The sequence below is a fragment of the Moschus berezovskii genome, chromosome 11 (assembly GCF_049115385.1).
Source record: "Moschus berezovskii isolate FMDL1 chromosome 11, NW_MosBer_1.0, whole genome shotgun sequence".
Taxonomy (NCBI): domain Eukaryota; kingdom Metazoa; phylum Chordata; class Mammalia; order Artiodactyla; family Moschidae; genus Moschus; species Moschus berezovskii.
In genome coordinates this window covers 12,913,564-12,940,463 of record NC_142470.1, presented here as the reverse complement: position 1 = coordinate 12,940,463, position 26,900 = coordinate 12,913,564, and the positions used below count along the sequence as shown (strand labels likewise).

At 43.1% G+C, this 26,900-nt stretch overlaps 1 protein-coding gene across 1 annotated transcript; it reads left to right on the top strand.

Moving 5' to 3' along the window:
• The first annotated feature begins 200 nt into the window (after positions 1 to 200).
• LOC129539985 (olfactory receptor 1G1-like) lies at positions 201 to 23,513 on the top strand. Its single transcript, XM_088841766.1, has 4 exons — positions 201 to 332; positions 5,205 to 6,129; positions 21,996 to 22,237; positions 23,367 to 23,513. Exons 1-4 carry the CDS (start codon positions 201 to 203, stop codon positions 23,511 to 23,513), a joined length of 1,446 nt encoding a protein of 481 aa, XP_088697892.1.
• The last annotated feature ends 3,387 nt before the right edge of the window (positions 23,514 to 26,900 follow it).

Sequence of the window (26,900 nt, the reverse complement as noted above, 5' to 3'; positions counted from 1 at the left end):
GAGAGTCTACCTAAGGGCACACACACACACGCTGACACATATACACAAGCAGCCTGTAGAACCTCTTCCTTTTCATTTTGCCACTTTCTTCTGCATCCCTATCTGCCAATCATTTTCTGAATCTTCTGATCACTAAGAGGGGCATCCAGTTCTGGGGTTCATCACATCCCTGAAGGTGCAGACTGAAGGCATTGTGGAGAATGGGTGTCAGAGCACCCTTCCACAACCCCATCAGTGACAAGGACACAGCACTTGTGCAAGAACAGAGCCTAACTGACCCTTGTCCAGTGGAAGAGCCTGGTTCCCAGAGCCACTCGCCGCCGCCTCGCCATGTCAGTACCCATAATTTACTCTCTACGTCCATTTAGTTACCAACCTCAGTCACACCCTTCCTTTTTTACTAAACTTTGTGCTAAATCATTTAGGATGAAATTATTTATTCCTTTAATAATATAATCAGGGAGCTTTTATGATTAAGTTATTTGACCCAGTTTCTACTTGGTAGAAACGGTTGTGAGTAGAGTCAGAGGTGGTGCTGCTGTGCTGATATTGGTGATAATGATGATGACTTTTTATACTGACACCTCACAATCTACAAGCCCAAGATGCAGGCAGTGACTGGATCCACAAAAACAACACCCTTTTAATTTTTAAAAAAGTAGTAATAATAGATCATAATTATTAAGCACTTACATTTATGTCATTCTTGATCTCAAACAGTCTATTTTTTTGTTTGTGTTGTGCTTAGTCACTTAGTCATGTCCAACTCTTTGTGAGCCTATGGACTGTAGCACGCCAGGCTCCTCTGTCCATGAGATTCTCCAGGCAAGAATACTGGAATGGGTTGCCATGCCCACCTCCAGGGAAACTTCCTAGCCCAGGGATCAAACCTAGGTCTCCCACATTGCAGGTGGATTCTTTGCCACCTAAGCTACCAGGGATGCCCTGGTGTCTATAATTATTATCAAACAGTCTATAATTATTATCAAACTTAATCCTCATAACAACTTTGTATAGGGAACTCTATCATTATTCCATTTAAGCCAATGAAGAAACTGAAGCTGAAAAAGTTGGCGACTTTCTCAAGATTTCATCAAGAGTAAAGAGTGGAAAAATTCTGTCTGACTCCAGAAGTATATAATGCTTTTATTCATGACCCTAAACAAACATGACATTGGCCCCTGCTGCCACTGACTGACCTGGCATTCTTCCTCCAAACCATCATAGCTCCTTCAAATTTCACATCTTGGCAACATATCATGAATCCTGAAGAAACCGCAGCCAATCCCAGCATTTGGCCTCTTCAACAATCCTATCGGGAGGTTATTATCTGCATCTTGTAGAAGAAAAGCAAAGTTCAATGTGAGTAAAAATATCCCAAAGATTAAAGGCACATGAGGAGCTCAGCAGTAAAGCACGTCCCCCAGTACATTTCACCACATCCTGGGCCCCAGGGTCACATTGCATCACCTGTACTAACAATGACAGTAACATCATTGCCCTTAGAAGCAGCCTGCCCACCACATATGTTATCTCAGTTATAACTTCAACGAGTCTACAAAGTAGTTGCACATGGTACAAAGCAGGACACAGAGATTCAGTGGACAGTGATTAATCAAAGGCAGACTGAGCATAAGGAACAGAGAAAAAATTCTTATCCCATGTCCAGATTCCAAAGCTCAGGTGTTAAAGCATAAGATAATGATGGGCAGATTGATGATGAGAATGAAAATGATGTGCCCTTAATGAAAAGGTGCTTTTCAGTTCACAGGGTTCTCATAGCCATACTAATGCATGGGAATGGTTCAAAGCAAAGAGGGCCAGAACACTCCCATCAGTTCAGTTCAGTCGCTCAGTCATGTCCAGCTCTTTGCGACCCCATGAGTCACAGCACGCCAGGCCTCCCTGTCCATCACCAACTCCCAGAGTTCACTCAAACTCATGTCCATCGAGTCGGTGGTGCTATCCAGCCATCTCATTCTCTGTTGTCCCCTTCTCCTCCCGCCCCCAGTCCCTCCCAGCATCAGAGATCTTTTCCAGTGACTCAACTCTTCTCATGAAGTGGCCAAAGTATTGGAGTTTCAGCTTTAGCATCAGTCCATCCAGTGAACACCCAGGACCGATCTCCTTTAGAAAGGACTGGTTGGATCTTCTTGCAGCCCGAGGGACTCTCAAGAGTCTTCTCCAACACCACAGTTCAAAAGCATCAATTCTTTGGCAATCAGCTTTCTTCACAGTCCAATTCTCACATCCATACATGACCACTGGAAAAACCATAGCCTTGACTAGATGGACCTTGGTTGGCAAAGTAATGTCTCTGCTTTTTTTTTTTAATTTTTATTGGAGGCTAATTATTTTACAATATTATATTGGTTGGTTTTGCCATACATTGACATGAATCCGCCCCAGGTGTACATGAGTTCCCCCTCCTGAACACCCCTCCGACCTCCCTCCTCCCCTTATCCTCCCTCTGGGTCATCCCTGCATACCAGCCCCGAGCATCCTGTAACATGCATCAACCCTGAACTGGTGATTCATTTCACATATGGTAATATACATGTTTCAATGCCATTCTCCCAAACCATCCCACCCTCACCCTCTCCCACAGAGTCTCAAAGACTGTTCTATACATCTGTGTCTCTTTTGCTGTCTCGTATACAGGGTTATCATTTCCATCTTTCTAAATTCCATATATATGCGTTAGTATATTGTATTGGTGTTTTTCTTTCTGGCTTACTTCACTCTGTATAATAGGCTTCAGTTTCATCCACCTCATTAGAACTGATTCAAATGCATTCTTTTTAATGGCTGAGTAATACTCCATTGTGTATATGTACCGAAGCTTTTTTATCCATTCATCTGCAGATGGACATCTAGGTTGCTTCCATGTCCTGGCTATTATAAACAGTGCTGCAATGAACATTGGAGTGCATGTGTCTCTTTCAATTCTGGTTTCCTCGGTGTGTATGCCCAGGAGTGCGATTGCTGGATCATATGGCAGTTCTATTTCCAGTTTTTTGAGGAATCTCCATACTGTTCTCCATAGTGGCTGTACTAGTTTGCATTCCCACCAACAGTGTAAGAGAGTTCCCTTCTCTCCACACCCTCTTCAGCATTTATTGCATGTAGACTTTTGGATAGCAGCCATTCTGACTGGTGCGAAATGGTATCTCATTGTAGTTTTGATTTGCATTTCTCTGATTACGAGGGATGTTGAGCATTTTTTCATGTGTTTGTTAACCATCTTTATGTCTTCTTTGGAGAAATGTCTGTTTAGTTCTTTGGCCCATTTTTTGATTGGGTCACTTAGTTTTCTGGAATTGAGCTGCAGGTGCTGCTTGTATATTTTGGAGATTAATCCTTTATCAGTTGCTTCATTTGCTATTATTTTCCCCCATTCTGAGGCTGTCTTTTCACCTTGCTTATAGTTTCCTTTGCTGTGAAGAAGCTTTTGATTTTAATTAGGTTCCGTTTATTTCTGCTTTTATTTCCAATATTCTGGGAGGTGGGTCTTGGAGGATCCTGCTGTGATTTATGTCAGAGAGTGTTTTGCCTATGTTCTCCTCTAGGAGTTCTATAGTTTCTGGTCTTACATTTAGCTCTCTAATCCATTTTGAGTTTATTTTGGTGTGTCTCTGCTTTTTAATATGCTGTCTACGTTGGTCATAACTTTCCTTCCAAGGAGCAAGCATATTTTAATTTCATGGCTGCAATCAGCATCTGCAGTGATTTTGGAGCCCAAAAAAATAAAGTCTGACACTGTTTCCCCATCTATTTCCCATGAAGTGATGGGACCAGATGCCATGATCTTTGTTTTCTGAATGTTGAGCTTCAAGCCAAACTTTTCACTCTCCTCTTTCACTTTCATCAAGAGGCTTTTGAGTTCCTCTTCACTTTCTGCCATAAGGGTGGTGTCATCTGCATATCTGAGGTTATTGATGTTTCTCCCAGCAATCTTGATTCCAGCTTGTGCTTCTTCCAGCCCAGTGTTCCTCATGATGTACTCTGCATATAAGTTAAATAAGCAGGGTGACAATATACAACCTTGACATACTCCTTTTCCTATTTGGAACCAGTCTGTTGTTCCATATCCCTAAATCTCAGTGGGCTCCTCTCTGAAGTAACCAACCCTCCTTCCATCTTTCTCAACATGTGCTCAACACTCACACACTTACACACAGAGCTCTTTGTTTTGCCCCCTAAATCCTAGTATATGCATGACCCCAAAATGAGCTCCACAGTAAGACAGTGAAATTTAAATGGTTGTTCTAAATTAGGAGTTTGTAACTAACATATACATACTACCATATATACCTAGAGAAGGGCATGGCAACCCACTCCAATATTCTTACCTGAAGAATCCCCATGGACAGAAGACTCTGGTGGGCTACAGTCCACAGGGTCACAAAGAGTTGGACACGACTAAGCAACTAAGCACACATACACACTATTGTATATAAAATAAATAATCAATGAAGACCTACTGTATAGCACAGGAAACACTGCTCAATGTTATGTGGCAGCCTGAACTGTTGGGAAGTTTGATGGATAAAGGATACAGGTATATACGGCTGAGTCCTTTTGCTGTCCACCTGAAACTATCACAACACTCTTAATCGGCTATATGCCAATATAAAAAAGAAAGTTTAAAAAAACAAGAACCTACTGTGTAGCACAGAAAACTCTACTCAATATTACATAATCAACTATATGGGAAAAGAATCTGAAAAAGAATGGCGATATATATATATATATATATATATATACATACATATATGCATAACTCAATCACTTTGCTGTACAGCTGAAACTAGCATAACAATGTAAATCAGCTACATTTCAATATAAAATGAAAATTAAACCACAGACAAAAATGATTGTTCTATAGTTTTTTTAAAAATGAAATTAAATTTGAAGAGACTTTTCCAGCTGAATTCCAGTTCAGTCTCATTCAGACCACCTATGGGGAAAGCATGCCACATTACAGAATTCTAGAACCCAAACTACATCTCTACCCTGATACCGTCTCGTCAGGGTTCACAGTCCTATTTGTACATATTTGCAAACCAGCATTTACACCTACTAATGAACTCAGTGACCTCTTCAAGGAATAGAGAAAAACAAACCAAAGTCCATGGACTCTGTAACATTGAGAGCCTATCTTTATTTAAATAAGATCTGCTCTAATTTCTCTGCTTTTGAAGGAAATTAGAAACCGAACCAGCATCTCTGACTTCCTGCTCCTCGGCTTCTCTCAACACACAGAGCAGCAGCCTCTCCTGTTCGGGCTCTTCCTAGCCGTGTACCTGGTCACCGTGCTGGGGAACCTGCTCATCATCCTGGCCATCAGCTCTGACCCCCGCCTCCACACCCCCATGTACTTCTTCCTGGCCAACCTGTCCTTCACCGACACCTGCTTCTCCTGCACCATCGTCCCCAAGGTGCTGCTCAACATCCACACACAGCACTACACCATCTCCCACACTGGGTGCCTCGTGCAGATGTTCTTCTTCATGGAATTGGCCCTTCTGGATGACTTCCTGCTGGCTGTGATGGCCTATGACCGCTACGTGGCCATCTGCCTTCCTCTCCACTACACCACCATCATGGGGCCCCAGCGCTGCCTGCTGCTGGTCGCCGCATCCTGGCTCAGCTCCCACCTCCTGGCCTTCTCCCTCTGTCTCCTCATGTCTCAATTCTCCTTCTGCACCTCCCATGCCATCCCACACTTCTTCTGTGACCTTCTCCCACTCCTCAAACTTGCCTGCTCAGACACTCACACCTTTCAGCTCATGATGTTTGCAGAAGCAGCCCTTTCGGGGGTGGTCCCTCTCACCTGCATCCTGGTCTCTTATGCCCATATCATCCACACCATCCTCAGGATCCCCTCTGCTGGGGGGAAGCACAAAGTCCTCTCTACCTGTGGCTCTCACCTGACAGTGGTCACTCTCTTCTATGGAACTGTCTTTCTGGTGTATTTCCAGCCCTCATCCTCCTACTCAGCAGACACTGGAGTGGTGGCATCTGTGGTGTACACAATGGTCACCCCCATGCTGAACCCCTTTATCTACAGCCTGAGGAACAGTGACATGAAGGGAGCTTTGTGGAGGCTCCTTGGCTGGGAAAGATGTAGTAGTGTAGTGTTAGTCACTTCACTTGTGTCTGACTTTTTGCAATCCCACAGATTGTAGCCTGCCAGGCTCCTCTGTCCATGGGATTCTCCAGGCAAGAATACTGGAGTGGGTTACCATTCCCTTCTCCAGAGAATCTTTCCAATCCAGGATGGAACCCGGGTCTCCTGCATTGCAGGAAGATTCTTTACCTTTTGAGCTACAGGGAAGATGTTTCACATCATTAAAAGTCCTTCCCCAGAGTAGAGCTCCAGGCTTTTCAATGTGCCTCCTTCTCTAGACTTGTCCATTATAAATTTGAAAGACTCACACTGAAAACATAATGGATACTTAGTCTTCAGAGCAGATGCATGAAAATAAAGACTCAGATTTGCAGAACAGCAATAAGGGCATTTGGAGAGAGACAGGGGGACCAGCATTCCCCACAGGGTGACTTGATGTGCAGGTATTTGTATCCAGGCAGAGTCAATCCAGAGTTGGGAACATCAAAAATGTCAGCGAACACTTCGCTTCTAGGAGGAAGGCCAATAGGAGCAGCGTAGGTTACAAATTCTTCTCCAACAACAAAAAATTCTGGCAAGACTAGAGAGGTCAGGACATCAGTCAAGTCACTGGGCTGCATGGACCAATTCTGACCCTACCTGGGAAGAAACTCATTCATGGGGACTGGACTCAACATGGAGAATCATATCAAGTAGGAAAAATCTGTATGTGGCCTGAGTGTGTATGCTTATGTTCAGTGGTTCAATCATGTCCAATTCTTTGTGACCCTTTGGACTGTAGCTTGCCAGGATCCTATGTCCGTGGAATTTACCCAGCAAAAATACGGGAGTGGATTGCCATTTGGGATCAAACCCGTGTCTCCTGCATTGCAGGCAGATTATTTTACTGCTGAGCCACCGAGGAACTCTATGTGATTGCAAGGGCAAGAATATTCTAGAAAAGGTAGCTAGACACAAAAAGAGTTAGAATTTGTTGAGTTTCATACATCTGGACTTAGATTTTTGTCTCTGGTAGGTGATTTGGTTTTTTGTTGTTGCTCAGTTCGGTTCAGTCCCTCAGTCATGTCCGACTCTTTGTGACCTCATTGACTGCACCACACCAGGCCTCCCTGTCCATCACCAACTCCAGGAGTTTACTCAAACTCATGTCCATTGAGTTGGTGATGCCATCCAACCATCTCATCCTCTGTCATCCCCTTCTCCTCCTGCCTTCAATCTTTCCCAGCATCAGGGTCTGTTCAAATGAGTCAGCTCTTCGCATCAGATGGCCAAAGTATTGGAGTTTCAGCTTCAGCATCAGTCCTTCCAATGAATATTTAGGGCTGATTTCCTTCAGGATGGACTGGGTGGATCTCCTTGCAGTCCAAGGGACTCTCAAGAGTCTTCTCCAACACCACAGTTCAAAATCATCAATTCTTTGGCGCTCAGCTTTCTTTATGGTCCAACTCTCAAATCCATACATGACTACTGGAAAAACCATAGCTTTGACTAGAAGGACCTTTGTTGGCAAAAGTATTGTCTCTGCTTTTTAATAAGTTGTCTAGGTTGGTCATAACTTATCTGCCAAGGAGCAAGCATCTTTTAATTTCATGGCTGCAGTCACCATCTGCAGTGATTTTGGAGCCCAAAAATACAGTCTCTCACTGTTTCCACTGTTTCCCCATCTATTTGCCATGAAGTGATGGGGCCAGATGCCGTGATCTTAGTTTTCTGAATGTTGAGCTTTAAGCCAACTTTTTCACCCTCCTCTTTCACTTTCATCAAGAGGCTCTTTAGTTCCTCTTCACTTTCTGCCATAAGGGTAGTGTCATCTGCATATCTGAAGTTATTCATATTTCTCCCAGCAATCTTGATTCCAACTTGTGCTTCATCCAGTCCAGCATTTCTCATGATGTACTACGCACATAAGTTAAATAAGCAGGGTGACATTATATAGCCTTGACATACTCCTTTCCCAATTTGGAACCAGTCTGTTGTTCCATGTCCAGTTCTAATTGTTGCTTCTTGACCTGCATACAGATCTCTTAGGAGGCAGGTCATGTGGTCTGGTATTCCCATCTCTTTCAGAATTTTCCACAGTTTATTGTGATCCACTCAGTCAAAGGCTTTGGCATAGTCAATAAAGCAGAAGTAGATGTTTTTCTGGAACTCTCTTGCTTTTCTGATGATCCAACAAATGTTGGCAATTTGATTTCTGGTTCCTCTGCCTTTTCTAAATTCAGCTTAAACATCTGGAAATTCATGGTTCATGTATTGCTGAAGCCTGGCTTGGAGAATTTTGAGCATTACTTTGCTAGCATGTGAGATGTGTGCAATTGTGTGGTAGTTTGAGCATTCTTTGGCATTGCCTTTCTTTGGGATTGGAATGAAGATTGAGCTTTTCCAGTCCTGTGGCCACTGCTGACTTTTCCACATTTGCTGGTATATTGAGTGCAACACTTTCACAGCATCATCTTTTAGGATATGAAAGAGCTCCACTGGAATTCTGCCACCTCCACTAGCTTTGTTCGTAGTGATGCTTTCTAAGGCCCACTTGACTTCACATTCCAGGATTCTGGCTCTAGGTGAATGATCACACCATTGTGGTTATCTGGGTCGTGAAGATCTTTTTTGTATAGTTCTTCTGTGTATTCTTGTCACCTCTTCTTAATACTGTCTGCTTCTATTAGGTTCATATCATTTCTGTCCCTTATTGTACCCATCTTTGCATGAAATATTCCCTTGGGATCTCTAATTTTCTTGAAGAGATCTCTAGTCTTTCCCATTCTATTGTTTTCCTCTATTTCTTTGCATTGATCACTGAGGAAGGCTTTCTTATCTCTCCTTGCTATTCTTTGGAACTCTGCATTCAAATGAGTATATCTTTCCTTTGCTCCTTTGCCTTTCGCTTCTCTTTTTTTCATAGCTGTTTGTAGGGCCTACTCAGACAACCATTTTGCCTTTTTGCATTTCTTTTCTTGGGGGTGGTCTTGATCACTGCCTCCTGTACAATGTCACGAACCTCCATCCATAGTTCTTCAGGCACTCTATCAGATCTAATCCCTTGAATCTATTTGTCACTTCCACTGTATAGTCATAAAGGATTTGATTTAGGTCACACCTGAATGGTCCAGTGGTTTTCCCTACTTTCTTCAATTTAAGTCTGAATTTGGCAATAAGGAGTTCATGATCTGAGCCACAGTCTTGTTTTAGCTGACTGTATGGAGCTTCTCCATCTTCAACTGCAAGGAATATAATCAATCTGATTCGGTATTGACTATCTGGTGATGTCTATGTGTAGAGTCCTCTCTTGTGTTGTTGGAAGAGGGTGTTTGCTTTGACCAGTGCGTTCTCTTGGCAAAACTCTGTTAGCCTTTGGCCTGCTTCATTCTGTACTCCAAGGCCAAATTTGCTGAGCGACTGAACTGATGTACTTCATGTGAATAATAAATTGTTTTTCATATTTCAGTTTGATTCTATTTTTAATAACAGTTTTGTTGAGATATAATTCATATACTATAAAATTCCTTTTTATAGTTTGTAACTTAGTGGCATTATACATTACTTTGCCAACCAAGGTCCGTCTAGTCAAGGCTATGGTTTTTCCCGTGGTCATGTATGGATGTGAGAGTTGGACTGTGAAGAAGGCATCGCCGAAGAATTAATGCTTTTGAACTGTGGTGCTGGAGAAGACTCTTGAGAGTCCCTTGGACTGCAAGGAGATCCAACCAGTCCATTCTCAAGGAGATCAATCCTGGGTGTTCATTGGAAGGACTGATGCTGAAGCTGAAACTGCAATACTTTGGCCACCTCATGCGACGAGTTGACTCACTGGAAAAGAGTCTGATGCTGGAAGGGATTGGGGGTGGGAGGAGACGGGGACGACAGAGAATGAGATGGCTGGATGGCATCACCGACTCTGTGGACATGAGTTTGAGTGAACTCCGGGAGTTGGTGATGGACAGGGAGGCCTGGCGTGCTGTGATTCATGGGGTCGCAAAGAGTCGGACACGACTGAGTGACTGAACTAAACTGAACTGAATTGAACAGCCATTGTAGAGAACAGTATGAATGTTTCTCAAAAAACTAAAAATAGAACTACCATGTGATCCAACAATTCCACTCCTGGGTATAAAACACTAATTCAAAAAGATCCATGTACCTCAGTATTCATAGCGACATTATTTACAGTTGCCAACATATGGAAGTGACCTCAATGTCTGTCAACAGATTAATGGATAAAGAAGATGTGGTATACACATACAATGGAATATTATTCAGTTATTCAAAAAAAATGAAATTTTACCATTTGCAGCAACATGGATGGACATTGAAGGCATTATGCTAAGTGAAATGTCAGACAAAGAAATACAAATATCATATGATACCACTTGGATGTGGAATCTAAAAAATATAAGAAACTATTAAATATAAAAAACTATTAAATTTAAAAAATGCAGACTCAGATATAGAAAACAATCTAGTAGTTTTCAGTGGGAGAAGAAAGGGTATGGAATAAAGAGGTACACACTATTAGGTACAAAATAAGCTACAAGGATATGTTGAAAACACAAGGAATATAATCAATATTTTATAATAACTATAAATGAGGTAAAACCTTTAAAAATCGTGAATCACTATATTGTACATCTGTAACATAACATCATATAGCAACTATACTTCAGTTTTTAAAAGTACAATGCCATACAGCATGAGGCCAGACACACATATATATCAAAGGAATACAACCGAGAGTCCACAAAAAAACCTTCACATTTATGAGCAATTTATTTTTAATAAGGCTGCAATTAGGATAACTTAGTGGGGGAAAAAATACTGTTTTCAACAAGCAGTGCTGGGTCAACTGGACAACCAAATGCAAAAGAATGAACCTGAACCTTTACCTCACATACGTATAAAAATTAACTCAAAGTCAAAGCTAAAACTACAAAATGTTTAGAAGACAGTGTGAGAATGAATCTTTGTGGTCTTAGTCAATGGTTTCTTAGGTATGACATCAAAAGCATAAGCAGTAATATAAAAAAAGGGATAAATGGGGCTTCATCAAAATCTTTTGCACTTCAAAAGATACCATAAGGAGAGTGAATAGACAACCCTCTGAAAGGTAGAGCATCTATACAAATCACATATCTGATAAGATATTTGTATGAGAATATATAAATAACTCTTACACCTCAATAATAAGACCGATTTTAAAATGCACAAAGGATTTAAATAATGCTTCCCCACAGAAAAAGATACAATCAACCAATTAGCACATGAAAGCTCTATAACATCATTAATCATCAGAGAAGTGCAAATCAAAAACACACTGAGGGACTTTCCCTGGGAGTTTAGTGGTTAAGACCCTTCATGCCCGCCATATGCAGGGGCCCCAGGTTCAATCCCTCATGCCACATGCTACAACTAAGACCTGGCTTAGACAAATTAAATACACATCAGTTCAGTTCAGTTCAGTTCAGTCGCTCAGTCGTGTCCGACTCTCCGCAACCCCATGAATCACAGCACGCCAGTCCTCCCTGTCCATCACCAAATCCCGGAGTTCACTCAAACTCATGTCCACAGAGTCGGTGATGCCATCCAGCCATCTCACTCTCGGTCGTCCCCTTCTCCTCCCGCCCCCAACCTTTCCTAGCATCAGAGTCTTTTCCAGTGAGTCAACTCGTCGCATGAGGTGGCCAAAGTATTGCAGCTTCAGCTTTAGCATCAGTCCTTCCATGAACACCCAGGATTGATCTCCCTTAGAATGGACTGGTTGGATCTCCTGGCGGTACAAGGGACTCTCAAGAGTCTTCTCCAACACCACAGTTCAAAAGCATCAATTCTTCAGCGATCAGCCTTCTTCACAGTCCAACTCTCACACCCATACAGGACCACGGGAAAAACCATAGCCTTGACTAGACGGACCTTTGTTGGCAAAGTAATGTCTCTGCTTTTCAATATATTATCAAGGTTGGTCATAACTTTCCTTCCAAGAAGTAAGCGTCTTTTAATTTCATGGCTGCAATCAGCATCTGCAGTGATTTTGGAGCCCAAAAAAATAAAGTCTGACACTGTTTCCACTGTTTTTCCATTTATTTCCCATGAAGTGATGGGACCAGATGCCATGATCTTTGTTTTCTGAATGTTGAGCTTAAAGCCAACCTTTTCACTCTCCTCTTTCACTTTCATCAAGAGGTCTTTGAGTTCCTGTTCACTTTCTGCCATGAGGGTAGTGTCATCTGCATATCTGAGGTTATTGATATTTCTCCCAGCAATCTTGATTCCAGCTTGTGCTTCTTCCAGACCAGCGTTCCTCATGATGTACTCTGCATATAAGTTAAATAAGCAAGGTGACAATATACAGCCTTGACGTACTCCTTTTCCTATTTGGAACCAGTCTGTTGTTCCATGTACAATTCTGACTGTTGCTTCCTGACCTGTACACAGGTTTCTCAAGAGGCAGGTCAGGTGATCTGGGATTCCCATCTCTTTCAGAATGTTCCACAGTTTATTGTGATCCACACAGTCAAAGGCTTTGGCATAGTCAATGAAGCAGAAATAGATGTTTTTCTGGAACTCTCTTGCTTTTTCCATGATCCAGCAGATGTTGGCAATTTGATCTCTGGTGCCTCTGCCTTTTCTAAAACCTGCTTGAACATCTGGGAGTTCACGGTTCACATATTGCTGAAGCCTGGCTTGGAGAATTTTGAGCATGACTTTTCTAGCATGTGAGATGAGTGCAATTGTGCGGTAGTTTGAGCATTCTTTGGCATTGCCTTTCTTTGGGATTGGAATGAAGACTGAACTTTTCCAGTCCTGTGGTCACTGCTGAGTTTTCCAAATTTGCTGGCATATTGAGTGCAGCACTTTCACAGCATCATCTTTCAAGATTTGAAATAGCTCAACTGGAATTCCATCACCTCCACTAGCTTTGTTAGTAGTGATGCTTTCTAAGGCCCACTTGACTTCACATTCCAAGATGTCTGGCCCTAGGTCAGTGATCACGTTATCGTGACTATCTTGGTCGTAAAGATCTTTTTTGTACAGTTCTTCTGCGTATTCTTGCCACCTCTTCTTAATATCTTCTGCTTCTGTTAGGTCCATACCATTTCTGTCCTTTATCGAGCCCATCTTTGCATGAAATGTTCCCTTGGAATCTCTAATTTTCTTGAAGAGATCTCTTGTTTTTCCTATTCTGTTATTTTCCTCTATTTCTTTGCATTGATCACTGAGGAAGGCTTTCTTATCTCTCCTTGCTATTCTTTGGAACTCTGCATTCAGATGCTTATATCTTTCCTTTTCTCCTTTGCTTTTCGCTTCTCTTCTTTTCACAGCTATTTGTAAGGCCTCCTCAGACAGCCCTCTTGCTTTTTTGCATTTCTTTTCCATGGGGATGGTCTTGGTCCCTGTCTCCTGTACAATGTCATGAACCTCCGTCCAGAGTTCATCAGGCACTCTATCTATCAGATCTAGTCCCTTAAATCTATTCCTCACTTCCACTGCATAATCATAAGGGATTTGATTGAGGTCATATCTGAAAGGTCTAGTGGTTTGCCCTACTTTCTTCAATTTCAGTTTGAATTTGGCAATAAGAAGTTCATGATCTGAGCCACAGTCAGCTCCTGGTCTTGTTTTTGCTAACTGTATACAGCTTCTCCATCTTTGGTTGCAAAGAATATAATCAATCTGATTTCGGTGTTGACCATCTGGTGATGTCCATGTGTAGAGTCTTCTCTTGTGTTGTTGGAAGAGGGTGTTTGCTATGACCAGTGCGTTCTCTTGACAAAACTCTATTAGCCTTTGCCCTGCTTCATTCCGTGCTCCAAGTCCAAATTTGCCTGTTACTCCAGGTGTTTCTTGACCTCCTACTTTTGCATTCCAGTCCCCTATAATGAAAAGGACATCTTTTTTGGGTGTTCATTCTAAAAGGTCTTGTAGGTCTTCATAGAACCATTCAACTTCGGCTTCTTCAGCATTACTGGTAGGGGCATAGGCCTGGATTACTGTAATATTGAATGGTTTGCCTTGGAAACGAACAGAAATCATTCTGTCGTTTTTAAGATTGCATCCAAGTACTGCATTTCAGACTCTTTTGTTGACCATGATGGCTACTCCATTTCTTCTAAGGGATTCCTGCCCACAGTAGTAGATATAATGGTCACCTGAGTTAAATTCACCCATTCCAGTCCATTTTAGTTCACTGATTCCTAGAATGTCAACGTTCACTCTTGCCATCTCCTGTTTGACCACTTCCAGTTTGCCTTGATTCATGGACCTAACGTTCCAGGTTCCTATGCAATATTGCTCTTTACAGCACCGGACCTTACTTCTATCATTGATCACATCCACAACGGGGTATTGGTTTTGCTTTTGCTCCATCCCTTCATTCCTTCTAGAGTTATTTCTCCACTGAGCTCCAGTAGCATATTGGCCACCTACCGACCTGGGGAATTCCTCATTCAGTATCCTATAATTTTTCCCTTTGTTACTGTTCATGGGGTTCTCAAGGCAAGTATACTGAAGTGGTTTGCCATTCCCTTCTCCAGTGGACCACATTCGGCTGTGGTCCATGTGATCAGATCAACTAGTTTCCTGTGATTATGATTTCAGTGTGTCTGCCCTCTGACGCCCCCTCGCAATACCTACCGTCTTATTTGGGTTTCTCTTACCTTAGTCGGGGAAAAATCTCTTCTCAGCTGCTCCAGCAAAGTGCAGCCGCTGTACCTTACCTTGGATGAGGGGTATCTCCTCAAGGCCACTCCTCCTGACCTTGAACGTGGAGTATACACACACACAATGAGATATCACTTCACTTCCACTAGAATGGTTAAAATAATGGGCAATATCAAAATGTTGTCAAGGCATGAGAGAAGGGTGAACCCTTCTACACTGGTGAAAATGAAAGTTGCTCAGTTGTGTCTGACTCTTTGTGACCCCATGGACTGTAGCCTGCCAGGCTCCTCTGTCCAAGGAATTCTCTAAGCAAGAATACTGGAGTGGGTAGCCATTCCCTTCTCCATGGGATCTTCCCCACCCAGGGATCGAACTCAGGTCTCCTGCATTTAGTGAGATTTTAAAATGATGTAGCCACTTTGGAAAACATCAGCAGTTTCTCAAAAATTTAAACAGTGCTTCCATATGATTCAACAATTTCGTTCCTCGGCATATGACTAAGAAAGCGTACGTTCAGACAAAAGCCTGTACACAAATGTTCATAACAGCATTATTCATAATGACAAAAGAATAGAAACAACCCCAGAACACACAACTGTTTCAAAATTTTTGTTAAGTATAGTGTCAGCTCAAGGCCTATGATAAACAAATGCCAAAACATAATTAGTGGAAAAAATATATTAGGAAAGATGCTTGTGAAAGATAAAGGGGAATAGGAAAGTCCCACAAGCCTCCCACACACATACAGAAAGCATACTTCAGCTGCCGCAGGAATTCCTTGAATAAGCAGGGGACCTTGCTTACAAGGCTTGTCTTAGTAGCCACAAGTAGATATCCACCCACGCTGGCCAGGATCTTAGAAGTTTAAACACTGGGTTCAGACATGCACACCGTTCAGATGCTCTGAACAACACATTGTTCACTCATTGTTGTTTAGTCGCTAAGTCCTGTCCAACTCTTGGTGACCCCACGGACTGCAGCACGCCAGGCTTCCCTGTCCTCCACTATCTCCTGGAGTTTGCTCAAATTCATGTCCATTGGGTCGGTGATGCCATCCAACCATCTCATCCTCGGTCACCCCCTTCTCCTCCTGCCCTCAATCTTTCCCAGCATTAGGGTCTTTTCCAGGGAGTCAGCACGTGACATCAGGTGGCCAAAGGATTGGAGCTTCAGCTTCAGTATCAGTTCTTCCAGTGAATATTCAGGGTTGATTTCCTTTAAGGATTGACTTATTTAATCTCCTTGCAGACAAAAGGATCCACAAGAGTCCTCCAGCACCACAATTCAAAAGCATCCGTTCTTCGGTGCTCAGTCTTCTCTCATTGCTCTCTTGAAAATGGCTCCCACAAGCAAAGAAATAGAGGAAAACAACAGAATAGGAAAGACAAGAGATCTCTTCAAGAAAATCGGAGATACCAAGGGAACATTTCATGCAAAGATGGGCTTGATAAAGGACAGAAATGGTGTGGACCTAAAAGAAGCAAAAGATATTAAGAAGAGGTGGCAAGAATACACAGAACTGTACAAAAAAGATCTTCAAGACCAAGATAATCACGATGGTGTGATCACTCACCGAGAGCCAGACATCTTGGAATGTGAAGTCAAGTGGGTCTTAGGAAGCATCACTGCGAACAAAGCTAGTGGTGGTGATGGAATTCCAGTTGAGCTATTTCAAATCCTGAAAGATGATGTTGTGAAAGTGCTGCACTCAATATGCCAGCAAATTTGGAAAACTCAGCAGTGGCCACAGGACTGGAAAAGTTCAGTCTTCATTCCAATCCCAAAGAAAGGCAATGCCAAAGAATGCTCAAACTACTGCACAATTGCACTCAACTCACATGCTAGTAAAGTCATGCTTAAAATTCTCCAAGCCAGTCTTCAACAAGACGTGAACCGTGAACTTCCAGATGTTCAAGCTGGTTTTAGAAAAGGCAGAGGAACCAGAGATCAAATTGCCAGCACCCGCTGGATCATGGAAAAAGCAAGAGAGTTCCAGAAAACATCTATTTCTGCTTTATTGACTATGCCAAAGCCTTTGACTGTGTGGATCACAATAAACTGTGGAACATTCTGAAAGAGATGGGAATACCAGACCACCTGACCTGCCTCTTGAGAAACCTGTATGCAGGTCAGGAAGCAACAGTTAGAACTGGACATGGAACAACAGACTGGTTCCAAATAGGAAAAGGAGTACGTCAAGGTTGTGTATGGTCACCCTCCTTATTAAACTTCTATGCAGAGTACATCATGAGGAACGCTGGGCTGGAAGAAGCACAAGCTGGAATCAAGATTGCCGGGGGAAATATCAATAACCTCAGATATGCAGATGACACCACCCTGATGGCAGAAAGTGAAGAGGAACTCAAAAGCCTCTTGATGGAAGTGAAAGAGGAGAGTGAAAAAGATGGCTTAAAGGTCAACATTCAGAAAACGAAGATCATGGCATCTGGTCCCATCACTTCATGGAAAATAGATGGGGAAACAGTGGAAACAGCGTCAGACTTTATTTTTTTGGGCTCCAAAATCACTGCAGATGCTAATTGCAGCCATGAAATTAAAAGATGCTTACTCCCTGGAAGGAAAGTTATGACCAACGTAGACAGCATATTAAAAAGCAGAGACATTACTTTGTCAACAAAGGTCCATCTAGTCAAGGTTATGGTTTCTCCAGTGGTCATGTATGGATGTGAGAGTTAGACTATAAATAAAGCTGAGCACTGAAGGATTGATGCTTTTGAACTGTGGTGCTGGAGAAGACTCTTGAGAGTCCCTTGGACTGCAAGGAGATCCAACCAGTCCATTCTAAAGGAGATTAGTCCTGGGTGTTCATTGGAAAGACTGATGGTAAAGCTGAAACTCCAATATTTTGGCCACCTCATATGAAGAGTTGACTCACTGGAAAAGACTCTAATGCTGGGAGGGATTGGGGGCAGGAGGAGACAGGGACAACAGAGAATGAGATAGCTGGATGGCATCACCGACTCAATGGACAAGAGTTTGCGTGAACTCCGGGAGTTGGTGATAGACAGGGAGGCTTGGCGTGCTGTAATTCATGGGGTTGCAAAGAGTTGGACACGACTAAGCGACTGAACTGAACTGAGCAGAGTGTATATTTCAAGGACAGAGGAGGAGATGAAGTGCTTCCAATCAGTCAGATCCGATTCACAGATCAATCAGAAGTCACGCCCTCTCTGTGACCTCCCCCCAGTGTACCTGAACAGGCCCTCCAGGGACAAACTCCCACCCAGCCACATCCTCCTCCACAAGCCTGCTTCTTGTTTGTAAAAAATCTTTAGACTCCTAGGCCTTCCTCAAGATCCAAAAATAAATTGAATCAGAGAAGTGAGAAAATGCAGAAATAAAACAATCAAGCCAGGCAAAATGATAATAATTCAACCATTCACCAAAGTCAAGGATCTTTAGTTCCTCCTCAAGCGCTATAGATAATATTCTGAGCCATATCCTTTAAGCTGTTTTGCAGACACTGAAACCCCCACCAGGTGTAAAATATTAACTGCATGCCGCCCACAAGCACAGAGACTCCAGACAGGTTGGAACCAGAAGGTTGATGATGTTGACTCCTCATTACCTCACCACCAACCAATCAGAAGAATATCCACAAGCTGATCACATACACAGCAACCCTCTCCCTCACCCTGTCTTTAATATTTATTTTTATTTATTATTTATTTGGCTGTGGTGGGTCTCAGTTATGGCATGTGGATTCTTTTGTTGTGGCATGTAGGATCTAGTTTCCTGACCAACAAATGAACCCAGGCCCCCTGCATTGGGAGCACAGAGTCTTAGCCACTGGACCACCAGGGAAGTCCCCTCACCCTGTCTTTAAAAGTCTTTTCCTGAAAGCCATCAAAGAGTTCAGGTTTTATGAGTATTGGGTACCTTGAAAACTTTGCAAGGGTCCAGCAAGGGGCTTCACTGCATGGAGGTGGTTCCTATCTGGCTGTTTTGGAGGCAGATGTCACCGAAACAGTACAGGCACATGTAAGAGAAAACACACATTAGGATAATGATTCCCAAAATAAGGAACAAATTTTTCCACCAACAGCCCCATGATCTGAACTACTGATTTATTATGTCCCCTAAGCTTGACATCAGCTCACTAGGGCCCCTCACTTGTGTCCCCATGTGATTTATAAAATGATACACTAGTAGGCTCATCAGGTACAAACACACAACACTCTGGATAATGTCACAGGTGTTTTCTTGCAAGGCAGTAATAATGTGCAGTTCAGTTCAGTTCAGTCGCTCAGTCGTGTCCGACTCTTTGCGACCCCATGAATCACAGCACGCCAGGCCTCCATGTCCATCACCAACTCCCGGAGTTCACTTAAACTCATGTCCATCAAGTCGGTGATGCCATCCAGCCATCTCATTCTCTGTCGTCCCAGTCTCCTCCCACCCCCAATCCTTCCTAGCATCAGACTCTTTTCCAGTGAGTCAACTCGTCGCATGAGGTGGCCAAAGTATTCCAGTTTCAACTTTAGCATCAGTCCTTCCAGTGAACACCCAGGATCGATCTCCTCTAAAATGGACTGGTTGGATCTCCATGCAGTCCAAGGGACTCTCAAGAGTCTTCTCCAACACCACAGTTCAAAAGCATCAATTCTTCGGCGATCAGCTTTCTTCACAGTCCAACTCTCACATCCATACATGACCATGGGAAAAACCATAGCCTTGACTAGACGGACCTTTGTTGGCAAAGTAATGTCTCTGCTTTTTAATATACTATCTAGGTTGGTCATAACTTTCCTTCCAAGAAGTAAGCGTCTTTTAATTTCATGGCTGCAATCAGCATCTGCAGTGATTTTGGAGCCCAAAAAAATAAAGTCTGACGCTGTTTCCACTGTTTCCCCATCTATTTCCCATGAAGTGATGGGACCAGATGCCATGATCTTCATTTTCTGAATGTTGAGCTTCAAGCCAAACTTTTCACTCTCCTCTTTCACTTTCATCAAGAGGCTTTTGTGTTCCTCTTCACTCTCTGCCATAAGGGTGGTATCATCTGCATATCTGAGGTTATTGATATTTCTCCGGGCAATCTTGATTCCAGCTTGTGCTTCTTCCAGCCCAGCATTCCTCATGATGTACTCTGCATATAAGTTAAATAAGCAGGGTGACAATATACAACCTTGACGTACTCCTTTTCCTATTTGGAACCAGTCTGTTGTTCCATGTCCAGTTCTAACTGTTGCTTCCTGACCTGCATACAGGTTTCTCAAGAGGCAGGTCAGGTGGTCTGGTATTCCCATCTCTTTCAGAATATTCCACAGTTTATTGTGATCCACACAGTCAAAGGCTTTGGCATAGTCAATGAAGCAGAAATAGATGTTTTTGTGGAACTCTCTTGCTTTCTCCATGATCCAGAGGATCCTATTTTAGATGATTGCTTTTCTCATTACATTCAGTGTTCAGAAAAGACAGATTTTGCCAGCTACCATTTAACACTTGTTGGGAGAATTTAGTAAGGGCTGGAGGGGAAAAGATGGCAGCCAGATAATTGTAAAAATGGAAAGCAGAACGTGTCCATGTGGCCTTGAGAAGAGGGAGGTTGGCAACCTTTTTTAACCCTGTGCCCAGCTAAAACCCAGGGTACAGCAGCCCAATGACCCAGGTAGAAGCCACAGCTGAAGATTTGTGCCACACCACCACTGGGTCCCACTGGGGGTCACCCAATAAATACCTGAGTGGTACAGTCAGTGCCAAGCAATTCACTATCCTTTAATGTGACAGAATGACTACATGGTTCTGATGATACCCATCCCATATCCCTAATGCAATTTCGTTAGTTCAAACTCCTTGCAAGCTCCAGGGGAAAGGGGACTGTGGCTCTTTGGTTCACCATTAAGATCTTAAACTGAAGCCCACAACACAGTAAAGTGCAGTAGATATTAATTATGTGAATTAATGAACTCTTTGCTAACATGAATGACAGATTAGCTGTAAGACACACCATAGAACTGAGGTGATTCCAGATTGCTCTCACCCCATAGCCATCAACTCTCCACAGACTGAGCTACTCAGCTCTACCTTCAGGTTCAGCCCCCTTCTCACCCATTAGGGAATGGCTCTCAATCCTATATGAACAATGAAAGCGGTTTTCAGTCCTGAGAGTTTTAAAAATTACCAGTGCCTAGGTCAACTCCCAAGAGTTCTGATCTAATTTCCAGAGAGCTAACTTCATGTCCAGTCCTGGCCTCAGGTTGCTTCCAGTCTGGCACAGCATCAGCCACAATTGATAGCTTATGGTGAACGATGTCAGATTCATGATCTCCAAAAAAGATTTAGCTTTGGGACCAGGGACCAGGCTTGATCACTCAAGAGCTCTTGTGTAGCAGAGTTTTATTAAAGTATAAAAAGGGACAGAGAAAGCTTCTGACATAGACATAAGGGGGACAAAGAGTGCCCCCTCTCTAGTCTTTGCAAGGCTTTATGTACTTTTATCAGACCCACTCCCACAACATACATCTTAAGATAACAGGATTAGAACTAACAATAGAAAGATCTTACCCAACTCACTCCCACAGTACATAAGTTTTAAGATAACAAGATTAGTCAGGAGGTTCTTATTAAGGAGAAACAAATCCTTGAGCAAGATACACTGTTATATTGACTAAGACAAAGCAATGTAGAAAAAAAAATGTTTGTCCTTTTCTCCTGCTTAAGAGACTCAGACCCCTTTCTCCTTCCCGAGGGCCCTGGACCTCTTTCTTCTCCTCGGAGACCCTGGACTCCTTGTCAACCTTCCTAGGAATTGACTCTCTCACAATCATCTGTTTCCCTGTCTGTTTTGGATTAGTGTTCTTGCATGTGCATCTCAGCTGCATAGAGGGAAAGAATGACTCCATCACAGAGGCAGGAAGGCTTCCTGCAAAAGGTGATGGGGTATGCGAGCTGATTCTGTAACTAAAAGGATGAGTTTTTCAGGTAGATGAGAAAGAGCGTGGACAATCCAGGCAAGAGGAAAATGTGACATGTCAGGAGCCCCACAAGAAGAATTTGTGTTGGTGCAGAAGACCATAAAGCATCATAAAAACACTGAGTCTCAAAGAACAGAGGGGGAAAATTCCCCTAAACAAGCAGCATGAGTGTCTTCCCCACACAGAGCCTGGGGACTCACTCAGTCAAACTTTTCCAACTTCCCCAGGCTCTAAAGAGTGAGTCATCCCTGGTATTCCCCTGTCACCAGCTCTCATGGAGTCCCCAAAGGATGTGGAGAGTGAGTCCCCATGGAGACCAGGAGAGCAGAGGGGAAAAGAGGAGTCAGCAGAGGGGGAACAAGGCGATACCCCCAGGGTCCAAGAAGAGTATAAGTCCCCCCGTTCCTATGTCTGGGGTGGGGCATGTCCCTGCGACCTCCCCTGCCATCATCATCCAAAGGCTGGACTGAAGTCGCTCCATCAGAACTACTCATCCATCTCCACCTTCCAGGTATGTCCTACCAACCCAATAACCATACACCAACACAGGGACAGCAGCTGGTGTCTGGACCAAAGCATATCAAATGTCTGTGTGCTGAGGAGGAATGATCTAAGAACTGGGGCTTGTTAGAAAATGGGGAAACCATAGCTTGAAAAATGCCAGGACTCTGGCCTTGCCAAACATAAATGTGTTCATGCGTACAGTGGGGCCTGGAAAGAGAAAATGAGTCAAAAACAAAGTGTTCAGCAGAGAGAAAGGGGCAAGCAGGAGGAGGCAAAAAGAGCCCTCCAGAAAGCTAGACTCTTACAATGTCAGAGCCTGGAATGCTGTCCAGTAGGACACAGGCTCTTGCTACTCAAAGCGTAGTGCCCAGATCAGCAGCATCAGCGTCACCTGGGTGCTTGTTAGAAATGCAGATCCTCAGGCCCCTCCCCAGCCCTTCTGAGGCAGAACCTACATTTAACAAGATCTCTACATGATTTGTATGTGCATTCAAGATGGAGAGGCTCTGATGCTCAGGGTCCCAAATAGACCTGCATATCAGAATCAGCCGAACATTTTTTACACTACAGGTTTCTGAGCTCTGCTCTAGATAAATTAAATCAGAATTTCTGGGCACTGTGTATGCCATATCTTTTTTTTTTTTTTTTTTTCACAAAGCTCCATTGGTAATTCTAATGACAGAGGTCCACAGAGCAAACTGGGAACCCCTGATCTGGTTCAGTCTGCTTAATCTAAAGCTGAGAAAACTGACACAAGACAGTGACAACTAGCTTGGTAATCTATTAAGAGACCCAATTAATATTTTTGCCTAGAGACCAAAAAAAAAAGATGGAGTTAGATCTAATTTCAAACTCTAACTCAATACCTTAATAGCTGAATATCCTGTCTCCTCCCATCTTTGGAGCTCCATTTTCTTACCTTCAAGGAAAAAAAATGAATGTCCCTGAATGTCAGGATTACTCCTCATGGGCAGTAGGCAACAGAGAGAAATTAATGGAGAATTCACTCTATATTTTGTGCACACACACACACTCACACTCCATAGTAATTGCTTAACTGAGGTTTGGGGATCCTTGCATCCCAGAATTTCAAAGTAATTTAAAAGCCCTGAAGTCTCATTGTCCCCATTTTACAGATGAAGAAATGGAGAGGCACTGGAAGCAGCTGTGCTCCTCACTTTGTAAAGGTGAGTAGTGTCTGCTTTCCACCTGGACAGACAGTAATACAGAAGGGGTTTGCCACCAACTGGGTTCTGGATACAGAACTTCAGCCAGCGAACTGACTTCATTCATGGGGAACATGTAGTTGGGTGGGGCTGGAACCCCACAGTTGGAGGCTGTCTGATGTCTCCCAGTGACCCCACCAAGATGGAGGGGAAGATCCCTAAAATTCTGTATCCCTCAGGATAAAGGGAAGAATTAGGCATGGTTCCAGATGCTCAACTAGGTGAGGGAGAAGATCATTTAGGTAATTATCAAATGATAGAGTAGGGTTATAATACAGAGAGCTCAGTGGACAGGGTTTCAGAATGAGAGATTGGGTGGTTGGATGTCAGATTAAGCTTCCTGAAAAACTGATGATCCCCGAACGGAGTCTTAACAGATAAAAAGGATCAGTCTGGTTATGTAGATGAGCCAAAGGAGATAAAAACCTTCTGAGATGTCCCAGGATCCTTTAGCTGGGACCCGATCTCTTGTTGAAGGAACCAGCATTTGATATACATATAAATAAAAACATATATTATTGTTCTTTTTCTTTAATCTGTACAGCTTTCCACAAATTATTATTTTAATCTCAATATGGTTTTAAGATTTCTCTACATTGATATATATACTGCTGCTAAGACTTCAGTCATGTCCGACTCTGTGCGACCCCGTAGACGGCAGCCCATCAGGCTCCCCTGTCCCTGGGATTCTCCAGGCAAGAACACTGGAGTGGGTTGCCATTTCCTTCTCCAATGCATAAAAGTGAAAAGTGGAAGTGAAGTCATGTCCGACTCTTAGCGACCCCATGGACTGCAGCCTACCAGGCTTCTCCATCCATGGGATTTTCCAGGCAAGAGTACTGGAGTGGGGTGTCATTGCCTTCTCCAACATTGATACATATAAGTTCAATCTATTCCTTTTTAACCTCCATGAGCCTATTGACATTTAGGTTTGGCAACCAGTCCATTCTAAAGATCAATCCTGGGTGTTCATTGGAAGGACTGATGCTGAAGCTGAAACTCCAATACTTTGGCCACCTCACGCAACGAGTTGACTCACTGGAAAAGAGTCTGATGCTGGGAGGGACTGGGGGTGGGAGGAGACGGGGACAACAGAGAATGAGATGGGTGGATGGCATCACCAACTCGATGGGCATGAGTTTGAGTGAACTCTGGGAGTTGGTGATGGACAGGGAGGCCTGGCATGCTGTGATTCATGGGGTCACGAGGAATCGGACACGACTGAGCGACTGAACTAAACTGAACTGAATAAAGATCAATCCTGGGTGTTCATTGGAAGGACTGATGCTAAAGCTGAAACTCCAATACTTTGGCCACCTCATGCGACGAGTTGACTCACTGGAAAAGACTCTGATGCTGGGAGGGATCGCGGGCAGGAGGAGAAGGGGACGACCGAGAATGAGATGGCTGGATGGCATCACTGACTCGATGGACATGAGTTTGACTGAACTCTGGGAGTTGGTGATGGACAGGGAGGCCTGGCATGCTGTGATTCATGGGGTCGCAAAGAGTCGGACATGACTGAGCAACTGAACTGAACTGAACTGAATGTTAGTCCAATGCAAATAGTCTAGGAGAACATGTACCCTTGTGCATGTCTCCTTGTGTACATATGTGAGAGTTTTCAAGACACTAAGAAGTGGAATTACTACTAGCTGTCATGGACTGAATGCATGTGCCCCTTCAAAACTTATAAGTGGAAGTCCTAATCCCAAATGTAATGGTATTTAGAAGTGGGGTCTTTGAAAGGCAACTAGGTTTAGATCAAGTCCTAAGGGCAGGGTTCTCATGATGGAATTAATGCCCTTATAAGAAGAGATTAGACAACCTGCTATCTCTCTCACTCCACTCTATGAGGATAAAACAAGAACACAGTTCAGTTCAGTTGTTTAGTCATGTCCGACTCTGTGACTCCATGGACTGCAGCACACCAGGACTTCCTGTCCATCACCAACTTTCAGAGTTTACTCAAACTCATGTCCATTGAGTTGGTGATGCCATCCAACCATTTCTTCCTCTGTCATTACCCCTTCTCCTCCCACCTTCAATCCTTCCCAGCATCAGGGTCTTTTCCAATGAGTCAGCTCTGCACATCAGCCGGCCAAAGTGTTGAAGTTTCAGTTTCAACATCAGTCCTTCCAATGAATATTCCGGACTGATTTTCTTTAGGATGGACTGGTTGGATCTCCTTGCAGTCCAGGGACTCTCAAGAGTCTTCTCCAACATCCCATGTCAAAATAATACAGCCATCAGCGATTCTAAAATTGGGCCTTCACCAGAATCCAACCATGCTGGCACCCTGATCTTGGACTTCCCAGCCTCCAGAATTATAAGAAATAAGTATCTATTGCTTACGCCACCCAGTCTATGGTACTTTGTTATAGCAGCCCAAGCAGACTAAGATACTAAAGCATGCATATTTGTGGGTCCTCCAATTTTCTCAGTTTACATTTACACCAGCACAGCCTCACCAACGTATGATATAATCAGTTTTTCTTTCATCCAAGTGGTGCATCCTCACCAGTGACAGGTAGGTCACAAATATCTAAACTTCCCTTAAAGGAAGAAGAAAGAGCATTTACTCAGTTCCAAGTGCTACATGTTATTGCCTCTCAGAACCCTCCAACAGAGGTATTACATATACTTTATGAGAAAACAGTCTGAGAGAGGTGAAGTGACTTGCCCAAAGTTGCACACCAGAAAGTGTGGAAGCCAGACTTAAAACCAAGTCTGCATGCTGATAAAATTCATATTCTTTTCACTGACTTAGACATTCAGCCGGTATTTATTGCGCACTGATTACGTAGCAGACCCTGGAGGTACAAAAACCACAGAGCCGTACTGAGCACATAGTGGGACTTAATAAATGTTTGTTGAATGAATATTGAACCACGGAGCTCAAAGCCCACAGGAGAGACAGACACACAAAAAGAACATACAGTAGTTTTTTAGCTTTCAGATTAATTTGTGTTTTAATGTCTTTGAACTTTTTTCATGTAACATTATTATGTCATGTGCTTTTTCCATGTCATTAAAAATTCTATAAAAATAAAACAAAAATACATGCAACAGAATAGTGATGCACTGTGATGGATGTAAGCTCCAGTGCAGCCAGCACAAAGCAGGGAGAAGTATAGTTTCCTCTGAGTCATGTGAGTCAGGAGGGAAGGCTTTACATCCGAGACAGTTTTTGTCAAACACAAAAACTGGAAATGGGTTCTTAGCAAAGGGAACATATGAAAAGGCACAGGAGTGTAAACAGTATATTTTCTGGAAACTACACTACTTCCGGTTGCCTTGAAGTTATTTCCTTCCAACATCAGGGCTAGGTATCAATGAACTGATCCTTCAGTAAATATCTCCCATATGTCAGGCTTTGTGTGAGATGTTTTACATGCTTTATTCCATTGAATCCTTGCAGCATTTTTTCCTCATTACACAAAG

Bases quoted from the DNA above. Each gene is read 5' to 3' on its own strand.
- LOC129539985 (XM_088841766.1), top strand. From the start codon at position 201: ATGGGTGTCAGAGCACCCTTCCACAACCCCATCAGTGACAAGGACACA. The intron at 6,130-21,995 runs GTAGTAGTGTAG...CCCTGTCACCAG, and splicing joins GCTCCTTGGCTGGGAAAGAT to CTCTCATGGAGTCCCCAAAG. The intron at 22,238-23,366 runs GTATGTCCTACC...CCCATTTTACAG, and splicing joins CATCCATCTCCACCTTCCAG to ATGAAGAAATGGAGAGGCAC.